We start from the raw sequence: 10,635 nt of genomic DNA on the forward strand, positions 1-10,635 counted from the left end.
AGCCAGCCGTGAGGCAGTCCCAAGGATGTAGACGGCAAGGGGGAGAGGTGTCTCCCGGGTCTCTATTATACTCCCAGCAGGGACTTCACAAACCATGCAGCATCTGCTGCCTAAGTGGGGCATGGTGCTTTACAGACACCATCTCTCTCTGTCACTGGACCAGCAAGGTAGGGCTATTACTATTTTGTAGTTGACGAAACTGAGGTCCCTTGGCAGGCGCGCTGCGCCAGCAGCAGCAAGCCTGGGATTTCCTCTTTTCCGGCAGCCCCAAGGCAGCATCCCAGGCAGCGTAGGCTTTCCTTTACTTCCCCAGGGCAGGTGAGTGATCTGGAGGTGTGTCATCCCTCAAGAGGGGGGCAACGTGAGTCGAAATCCTCCCTTCTTGACACCCCATTAGCGGGCTTGAGGAACCAGGCTGCTTTTCAGGGGTTCCATCCCGGTGTTCACTCTGAAGAGGGCGGCAGGTGCCTGGTAAGCCCCTCACCTGCATTCGGGAGATTGATGTCCCCACCCCCCGGAGAGGAGGGTGAAGAGGTGGTCCCAGGAGCTAGCAGGCTAGGAGAATGCGGAGTGAGGGAAGTAACTGCGGGCCGAGGGCGTTCGGCTTTCCAGGACAGCTTTTCTCCCGGGCTAGCTGCTGTGCGGGCGGAGTGGGAGCGGGCGGGGCGGGCCCGCGGTCGTCCCGGGGCGGTGGCGCCGGGCCGGAGGGGGTGGGGAGGAGCAGCCGCCCTGTACTTCCCCTTCGCCGCTAGCTCTACAACAGCCTGATTTCTCCGAAATGATGTGGCGGCGCGGGCCAATAGGCGTCCTCGCGGCTCTTTAGAGGCGGGGCCCGGCCTGGGTTGGGGGAATCCCGCTAAGTGTTTAGATTTCTCGCCGACGCCGCTGCCCCGGCAGAGCGCGCCACTCCTTCGTCGAGGCAGGACGTGCGCCCCAGTCGCGCGGAGCAGAGGCCAGCAGGAGCCGTGCCAAGCCCAGACCAGCGTGCCCAGCAGCCCCGCGACGCAGGCATCCTCTGCCTTCTCCCCGCTCCCACCCGGAATCGCGCTCCCCGCGCCGGCACAGCAGCCCCAGCCGCGCCGGGACCCTCAGGCGCCGCTGCCGGATCGCGCCGCTGCAGAGGTGAGCCGCCTTCGCTGCGGTGGGGACCGGTGGCGTCGAACAAAGGGGCGCCGGGCACCAGGAAGTGGGGGCCGAAAACCCCAGCCGGGAGAGTCTCGGGCGCGCGGCGTTGCCTGGGTCCCCGAGCGGGCTCAGGAGGGCGCTGGAGGAGCGGCGAGCGGCAGCGCGGGGAGGGCGGGCCGCGGCGTGGCCCGCCCAGCCGGCCGAGGTTGCTGGCGTCCGGCCGTTGTCGCAGATCTGTGTGCGCGAAGCCGCCGGGGGTCTCTGGTTGGCTCGGTATGTTGGTTGCGCGCGTCTACAAGCCGTGCCGGGAACTCGAGTGTGCGTCCGTGCGTGGGCGCTCCAAGCTCCCGACGTCGGCTTTCGGCGGTCCCAGCTCCGCGCCAGGGCCCAGGTTTCAAGCTGTCTGTGCAAGGGGAGGGGGCTGAGGCTTGCTGCCCTGGGTGGCTGGAGGACCTGCTGGAGCTGCGGGAGGAGGCGCCACAGGTGTTCATTGGGCCACTTCGCCCTAGGAGGGGAGCCAGGCAGGAAGGGTTAGCGTCCTGGCCTGTGCACCGCGGCTGTCAGGAAGGCGTAGAACAGATGGGGGTGGCGGTGGGGAGAGGACGTCCAGGGTGCAGGGTGATTGCTTGCCCTTCGAGGAAGGCACACAGTTAGTGGCAACAACTCTAGTAGGGAAATTTCTTGGCATCAAGCAAAAGAATCCCCTTCCTTCCCAAAGGATTCGAATTTGGGGAGAAAAGTTCTGGTATCTGTGTATTTTGTCTCTTTTTCCTGCACGTAAATCCTGAAACTATCACTGGCAAGCCTGTCTTCTCCCAAGACTGTCTAGGAGGGGGTGAGGGAAGGGGCAGAAGTGTTTTTGCCCAAGATGCTGAAAATATTTGGAGGGCAGTTTTATTCCAGTGAAGGTCCCTCCCTCGTGGAGTACCTGGGACCTGGCTGAAGGTAGGGGAGGGTATCTGAATGACCTGGGGTGGGGCAGGGTAGTGCCCAGTGGCTGCTCAATAGATTCCAAACAGGAGCCTTCTGTCTTCTCTTTACAGCCAACATGCCCATCACTCGGATGCGCATGAGACCCTGGCTAGAGATGCAGATTAATTCCAACCAAATCCCAGGGCTGATCTGGATTAATAAAGTGAGTGTAACTCTTTGGGTTTTTCTGCCACTATTTTAACCCATTTTCTTTGGGGACCAAAGCTTCAGATGCAGCTAGAAAAGGGAAGTGATAGGGAGCAGGCAGATGTGTTTCCCAGTGGCTCCTGCATGCAAGGGGTGTAGGAGGCCCAACCCTGCGCCCCACTTGCCCGACTTCTGCTTTCCTCCCTTCTCAAGGTATGGACAGGGCACCCACCTGAGGGCACTGACAGTTCCCAGCAGCAGGACTCTCCCAGAATCTGCAGAGCTGGAGTTCTCGTCTCTCCTGAGGGAGACTCCTACAAATACACACAGCATCTACAGGGCTCCAGTCAGACAGATGGGAGACAGAGAAGTGGGCACTGCTGGCAGGAAGGTGGCTGACTCAGCAGGGAGCCCAAGAATTAACCTTGCACCAGTTGCCCAGGCCCAAGAAGCCTCTTGCTGGTGCACAAAGGGCAATATAGACCCTGCAAACTTAATAGTTATAATAGTATTCATAATAATAGCTAATGCTTACTGTATACTCACTAGAAGCATGGTACGATGCTAAAGATGTTACTTACGTTGTGTCATTTAATCATCAAAATAGCCCTTTGAGGTAGATCCGGTTAATATCTCCATTTTCAGATAAGGAAACTGAGGCTATGAGAGGTAGATAATGAGATCACATAAAAAGTGATAAAGCCAAGATTTGAACCTGAGCAGTCTGACTCAAAAATCCATACTGTTAACCACCAGTAATAACAGTGAGACCTCAGTCTTTATATTTGTCACTGTGTTTTGTCATTTCACAGCAGAGAAAACAATGAGGGACAAAGAGGAACAGTGACAGTGCCAGGGTCACACAGGTAGTCAGCATCCAAGTCTGGCCCAAGGCTCCCTCAAGTGTATGGCTGTAGAGCAGCCCCATCTAATTGATGGAGTTCTCACTTCCATGTTGGTGCTGACAAGCCAGAGAGAAGCATCCCAGGGTGCTCTGTATGGGTCCTAGCACATCTGTAACAGGCAGAGGGAGGTCTTTGCTGAGCTGAGGGTGGCACAGCTCATCAGAACCCAGGGCCACTTCTGAGAGATCCAGAGTGATGGAGCAGCTGATTTAAGCCAATCTCAGGATGGGTCAACCCAAGCCAGATGTCAGGGTGAAAAGGGGAAGTCAGCCTTTTCCCAGACCTGGGGGGCTGGGCAGGGCAGACTCAGGCCAAAAACCTGTGGTCTCAGCTGACACAGCCTTATGTGTATGCGTGTGTGCTGTTCAGGAGGAGATGATCTTCCAGATCCCATGGAAGCACGCTGCCAAGCATGGCTGGGACATCAACAAGGATGCCTGTCTGTTCCGGAGCTGGGCCATTCACACAGGTGTGTGCCTTGGACTTCAGCCCAGGAGTCCCAAGGGCCAGGGAAGGACAAGAGGACGCACTTCTGTTAATAGAAAGGCTCTTCATTGGCGTCTCTGAGCTCCCTAAGAAGGTGTATAGAATTCAGGGGGTGGACAGGGCAGACCTATGTTTCTGGGGAGAGGGTCCATCATTTCAACAAATTCTCAAAGGAATCTGTGAAGATCTGTGAAAATCTTAGAAAGTGTGGTTTCAGGTTGTGGCTGGATTAAGGTTCTCCCTGGCAAAAGCAGCTATGAGCCAGGACACTAAAAGAGACCCAGGCCTTCCTTTTTCTTGATGTTGACCAAAGTCCTTGGCCCAAGGTCCATCTGATTGGCAGCCTCCTTTTATTCTTGAGGGATGGGGCTCTTGGCCCATCTCAGACCAGTCAGTCCACCTATCAGTAACTGTTCTTTGATGCCTACTCTGTGTCTACTACCATGTTTGGAAATATCAGATAAGCCCCAGTCCCTATCCTCTAGCTGCTGATAGCCCAAGCAAGGAGACTGGGCATGGTCCGGGACAAAGATAGCACTTTTGGGTGTATGGGCCCTCTAGTGCTTCTGGCTGGCCCCTTCAGTGAGGCCTGCTTGATGTGTTTGAGCCAAGTCTGGGCATTTAAGAAGCCCCAGGGCCCAGGGCCTGCAGAGTGTCACCCAGGAATACCTGCTGGTTTGACCAGTGTGGATCTCTGGCAGCATGAGAATTTAGGGGTACTCTTGCCTTCCTCCTCCCCGGCCAGGGGGCAGCCGAGGATCCCCACCCATGGCCCTGACGATCCTCTTCACTCTCCTGCCCATTAGGCCGATACAAAGCAGGGGAAAAGGAGCCAGATCCCAAGACATGGAAGGCCAACTTTCGCTGTGCCATGAACTCCCTGCCAGACATTGAGGAGGTGAAGGACCAGAGCAGGAACAAGGGCAGCTCAGCTGTGCGGGTGTACCGGATGCTTCCACCCCTGACCAAGAACCAGAGGAAAGGTATCCAAGGGCTCTGGGTCCTCGGGAAGCCCTCAGGGAGGGAAGGAGGGAGGAGGAAGGGCAGCTGGGGCTGGCATGCCTATACCAAGGCTGACAGCCTATCTGTCCCACAGAGAGAAAGTCCAAGTCTAGCCGAGATGCTAAGAGCAAGGCCAAGAGGAAGGTGAGTGTGGTCCTAAGCAGCTGGCCTTTGGTCACCTGTGAGTCAGGGTGGGCAGTGGAAGAAGTGCCACAGCAAGCCTGGGCCTAAGCTTCTTTGTCCTTCTGTAGTCATGTGGGGACTCCAGCCCTGATACCTTCTCTGATGGACTCAGCAGCTCCACCCTGCCTGATGACCACAGCAGCTACACAGCTCAGAGCTACATGGGGCAGGACTTGGAGATTGAACGGGCCCTTACTCCAGGTGAGGTGGGGCCCTTACTCCAAGTCTGGCAGGGGAACACCCAGGTCGGTGGGATGTCTCTTTGGTTGGGTATAGGAGGCTTTATGTCTGTGGATGGTGGCCTGTTGGAGCAGGCTGCAGGGTAGGGGATGCTGGATGTCTTGCAAACTAAGAAAGCACACAGCTCTGACCTGTGGTTTCTGTTGTCCTTCAGTGCTGTCATCATGTGCTGTAAGTAGCACTCTCCCCGACTGGCACATGCCAGGGGAAATTGTGCCGGACAGCACCAGTGACCTGTACAGCTTCCAAGTGTCGCCTATGCCCTCCACCTCTGAAGGTTCGTGCTTCTGGGGCCTGGCCTGCCTGCCTGACTGGGTCCTGGGAGGGATTTCCTGAGGAAGAAAAGATGCTCAGAACTCCAGCTGGCACTGAGCTGACTGTGGTGGAGAGAAGGAGGAAGGGGGCCAGGGGCTGCATTTTGGTCTAAGGTTGCTGGTTCTCCTGCCCCCTCTGCAGCTCAGTCTCTGAGAGTAAGGAAGGAAGCAAGGGGTAGGAAGAGGTGTGGCTTCAAGGTTGGGGAGGCTGAGTCACCACGACAGTGTCCTGTTCTGGAATCTCTATGGCAGGCAGATGTCCGCTGGGAGGCCAGTGTGTGTGTGCATATGAAGGGGCAGGGGGATCTAGTGGGGCTGGAACTGCAGGATGAGCCTAGGTGACTGCCAGCCAACCTCTCTGCCCTTCCCCATCCACAGCTGCAACAGACGAGGATGAGGAAGGGAAATTAACTGACGACATCATGAAGGTAAGCCCCTTTCTCCCTGGGCACTCTTTTGAAGTAGCTGCCTCTCAGTGAGGAGAGAGACTCAGTGAGAGCTTCCACATTGGAGGGTAGGCAGCTGCTGCTGTGACCTGGCTGCTTGCATAGTCCTACAAGTGCCACCATATCCATGTGCCTGGGGACCACTGCCCTCCTTGGCTGAATGGGAAAAATAGTGTGGAAGTGAGGACAGGTAGGAGGCCTAATTTCCAACAGGCTGTTCTGGTGCAGGCCTCAGGGCCTCAGACACTCTGAGTCAGCCGCCATCAACGCTGGGTGGCTGGTGAGTGTCCTCCACCCCAGCGTGCCCCAGCCCTGCTAGTTTGGGAAATGCACATCAGGTTTCAATAATCAGCCTTGGGATCTGTAATATGATGGCTTTTGTTTTTGTTTGTTTTTTTGTTTTGTTTTTTTTACCAAATTATCCTCCAGGGTTTTTTTCTGCTTCTGTTTTAAAAGTGAATATATTGGGGCTGGCTGGGTGGCACAGTGATTCGGTTCGCATGTTCTGCTTCAGTAGCCTGGGGTTCGCCAGTTCGGATCCCAGGTGCGGACATGGCACCGCTTGGCAAGCCATGTTGTGGCAGGCGTCCCACATATAAAGTAGAGGAAGATGGGCATGGATGTTAGCTCAGGGCCAGTCTTCCTCAGCAAAAAAAAAGAGGAGGATTGGCAGCAGATGTTAGCTCAGGGCTAATCTTCCTCAAAAAAAAAAAAGTGAATATACAAAAGTTTTTGCAGTAGTTGTACCCAGACTCTGTTCCATCAGCACAGAAAATTGAGACATGAGTATGGTTCCTATCTCTAGCTTTTCTAGTCATCTTTTCTTGACTTACTATGCTAACCATTGCTTTAAGCCAGACTCCCAGTTGGTATGTCCCTACCCAGTTGAAAGGGAAGTCTCGGATATTCTGTGCCAGAGGCTGGATGAGGAGTGTGTGTGTAGGGCAGACCCTCACCTCCCAGGCCCCTGTCCTAACTGCACTCCACGTCTGCTTCCATCTGAGAATGTGAAAATGGCCAGGGTGTGATCCTGGCTGGGAAGCTTTGGCTCACTAAGGGTAGGGCCACAGGGCGAGTCTGTACTGGAAGTGAGCTGATGGCTTCTTGTTCCTCTGTCTCCAGTTCTTGGAGCAGTCGGGGTGGCAGCCGACAAACGTGGATGGCAAGGGATACCTGCTCAATGAACCTGGGGCCCAGCCCCCCTCTGTCTATGGAGACTTCAGCTGCAAGGAGGAGACAGAAGTCGACAGCCATGGGGGTAAGAAACCCCAGGATCCATGTGGCAGGTGGGGAAGGCTTGGGGGCAGAGCCAGGGAGCAGCAGAAGTAAAGCATCCTTCTTAAACTCATCTGGGTACAGACAGCTTGTGAATTCGCTGCTGCTCCCGTGCCCTCAGTTTACCTAAAGATGACGGCGGCTCGCTGTATGGGGTGGAGAGCAGAGGCTGCTGTGTCTGTGGCCTTCAGGGATAGGGTTGGGGGGTCGAGGAGGAACACACTTGCCCCCACCCTCATCCTCACACAATCTTCTTCACATCTTCTAGGGTATATTGGGCTGATATCTTCAGATCTGAAGAACATGGACACCAGCTGGCTGGACAGCCTGTTGACCCCAGTCAGGCTGCCCTCCATCCAGGCCATTCCTTGTGCTCCATAGCTGGGCCCCTGGCCCCCTTTTACTCCCCTAGGTGAGCAGGACCTGGCATCATGGTGACTGTGGTGCAGAGAAGCAGGACTCCTGTGGGCCCTTTTGACATGGCAAAGCGTGACCCCACTGCCGAGTGGGGATGGGGCCTCCCTCCTTGGGACGGTGGCCTCTTGGGGCCTGCCAGGCCAAGGTCTGGGCTCATCTTGTGGGGGTAATGCTGGCCCTGCCTCCTCGGAAGATGGGGTTCTGAGATTGGTGTGTCAGGTGGAAGTCTCAGAAAGGAGTCAGCCTCCAGCTTTCCCCTCTACGCCCAGCTGCCTGGAGAGGGTCTCACTGTCACTGAGCTGGCCCAAGGGAACGGACCAGTGACCTCAGAAAAGCACAGCACCGACCCCAGGGCTGGCTCTGCACTAAGAGACAATTGCACTAAGTGAATCCTGTTCCCAAAGAACCACCTCCCTTCCCAGCTGAGCCCTGGGGACTGTTCCAAAGCCAGTGAAATGTGAAGGAAAAGTGGGGTCCTGCGGGACAGTACTCCCTCAGCCTCGGAGGAGCTCTGCCCTGCTCCCTGCTCGGGCTGAGGGGCTCGGGAAAAAACATGGCACTTTTTCTTGTGGAACTTGCCACATTTCTGATCAGAGGTGTACACTAACGTCTCCGCTAAGCTCTTGGACTTTGCATTTATTTATACAGTGCCTTGCCCTGCGCCCACCTGCCCCCTCAGGCAGGCCCCAGCAGCCCTCAGGAGGCCCAGGGAGGGAAGTGTGAGCGCCTTGGAAAATTTTTAAAATTGGAAAACGCCATCTGACCACTAAGTCATGTGTGATCACATATGTACATGTCTGTAAATTTGTACATTTGTCTTTTTATAAAAAGTTAATTGTTTATAAGGGGTGTGACCTTTTCTTTAGAGATAAATTGCAGATGGTTTTACTTTTTGTAGAGACATTCTAATGGACTCATTCTTGGCATCCTGCCTGAGCTTGATTTTGGGGTGAGCAGTGACATGCACCTGTTGCAGAATCCTTTCAATTATGTTCATGGAGAAGATGACAGGACGAGGGGACAGTCAATCGCACAGGGACATGCCTATGTAAATAGAGACACTTGCCCTTGGTTTTATAGTCAGGGCTGTGAGTTGAATTTGGGCTTCTGGGGCCTGGGGTGTGTTAGGTTGTGAGTTCTTCTAAGGAATGTGCCATAGACCATATGTCCTCCTGAACTCATGTGCATGTGTACTCAGGTGCTGCGCCAAGAAGTTAACAGGTGGCACAGCACAGTCACAGACAGTCAGCACAGACATAGCCCAAAACAGGTCCCCAAGGCCTGCTGTGCTAGGCATTAGTTGCTGTCCAGTTTCTGTGGTGATGGAAATGTTCCCTCTCTGTTGCTGTCCAATACAGTAGGCAGCGGCACAGTCACATGTGCCAACTGAGCACTTGAAATGTGGCCAGTGCAATGGAGGAACTGAATTTTAAATTTTACTTAAGTAGTTAAAATTTAAATAGCCACCTGTGGCCAGTGGCTACCATATTGGACAGGACAGGTAGATACTGGATTAGGGGCAGAACTGAGGGAGAGGGGCGGGGGTGGCTGGAGGACTCTGGGGACAGGCTTGGGGCTCTTTACCTGCCAATTCAAGAATACTATTTTGACACCCAACAATAACTGTATTGGTGCTGAATACCAGCCCTGCAGTGTACTGTGGAACAGGTCCATGCACAAATGTGTTAGGAAAACCTTGGATGACCTCATACCAAGCAGGTTTCATTCTTCCACGTCTTTTCAGGATTCCAGCTGGGCTAATGCACACAGAATCTCTGTGAAAGGGTATATTTGATCAGAACAGTGTTTCTGAAAACCACAGGTTGAGAACCACTGACATGGCAATGCCCCCTTCAGATAAGGCCCCAGTGAGGAATGTCTGAGGGTGAGAGGTCTGGATATGGGCTTTTCTCATCTCCCTCCCCTGAGATGTAAACAGCACCCAGCAGTAGGCAGTCTGGCCAAGGGAAGCCAGCTGGCATCACTAGCATCATCTAGGGACTGAGGCCATGGCAGCAAGGGGGTTGCTCAGGGAAACCAAGCCCAGTGGACACATCTTCCATATTCTTAGTTCCAGAGACCACTTGGACTGTGACCCTCTCACTGGGCCCAGCCCTCTTGAAGGAGTGTGGGCCCTTGGTGGAGGAGGGAAGGCTGAGTGAGAAACTGATGAAAAACCTGGGAAAAAGGCAAAGGTCAGTCTGACATTTTCTGCCAAGCTCAGGAAATATCATTCCCTGATCTCGGACATGCTGTGAGAGGGCATTCTGCATGTGGACGCCTGGATAGACCCCGATCTCAAACCCTGCCCATCGAAAGGTCCACCTGAATTTTTCAAGAGCAGTCTCATGTAGGGGCAGAGGGATGGATAAGATGGCCTTTCCCAGCTCCTCCAGGGCCCAGGCCTTACTGAGAAGAATTGGATTGAGGTGGCTAGCCTCCTGTAGCTTGTAAATAGGGGCTTGGCAAGGTCTTCTAGTGGGTGTTTTTTCCAGCTAAGGATGGCCGGGGGTGGTGTGAAGCCATGTAGAGTGGACTGAGGCGGGATGGGAGGGAATGGATGCAACTCAGGGCAAACAGCAGGAACTGCTTCTGACTTACCTACTCTTCTTTTGTCTTTCAACCTAATCCCTGACAGAGTAGGCAGTGGGTATGTGGAAGTCCCAGGCAGTTGTGGAAATATTTCAAGTTGTGATACACAAAATTCATCATTTATGTTACCGAAATGGGAGAGGAATTCCATTTGTCACCTCCCAAACTCCAGGAGTCCTGACCTCCTCCAGCTCTTCTTACCCCAGGAATCCTAAACAATTAGGACCAACTCCTTGGAATGTCCAGGGAGGGACTCCCAGAACTCTACCCCCCCACCCCCCATCACAAGGTAGCTGGGTCCTAGGGACCAGGACTGGAAGAGGAGTGTGGGATAGTGCTAGACCTTCTAGGATGGTGAGCTGTCTCTTCATACCCCACCATAGACCTCAGCCCAGGCCTGACAGAAGAATAGTAAGGTCTGACCACTCACCTAAGGGCGATAGCAGCTGACACTAACTCATTAGCCAAAGAATGCCTGAAATGCAGCAACATCAGTATAATCTGAGCCAAATTTGGGCATAATAATTTAAG

The 10,635-nt window shown here is 54.3% G+C and overlaps 1 protein-coding gene across 2 annotated transcripts; it reads left to right on the forward strand.

Moving 5' to 3' along the window:
* Positions 1-320: 320 nt before the first annotated feature.
* IRF1 (interferon regulatory factor 1) lies at positions 321-8,357 on the forward strand. Of its 2 annotated transcripts, XM_014856776.3 has the most exons (11): positions 321-471; positions 898-1,122; positions 2,169-2,260; positions 3,519-3,618; positions 4,442-4,618; positions 4,732-4,781; positions 4,889-5,021; positions 5,215-5,337; positions 5,753-5,802; positions 6,943-7,078; positions 7,364-8,357. In XM_014856776.3, the coding sequence occupies exons 3-11, from the start codon at positions 2,174-2,176 to the stop codon at positions 7,474-7,476; spliced, it is 969 nt and encodes a 322-aa protein (XP_014712262.1). In that variant the 5' UTR covers positions 321-471; positions 898-1,122; positions 2,169-2,173; the 3' UTR covers positions 7,477-8,357. The 2 variants fall into 2 exon arrangements, with proteins under 2 accessions (XP_014712262.1, XP_014712264.1); XM_014856778.3 differs by lacking the exon at positions 321-471 and having other exon boundaries at positions 898-1,398.
* Positions 8,358-10,635: the final 2,278 nt, after the last annotated feature.

Source organism: Equus asinus, chromosome 9 (genome assembly GCF_041296235.1).
Source record: "Equus asinus isolate D_3611 breed Donkey chromosome 9, EquAss-T2T_v2, whole genome shotgun sequence".
NCBI classification, from domain to species: domain Eukaryota; kingdom Metazoa; phylum Chordata; class Mammalia; order Perissodactyla; family Equidae; genus Equus; species Equus asinus.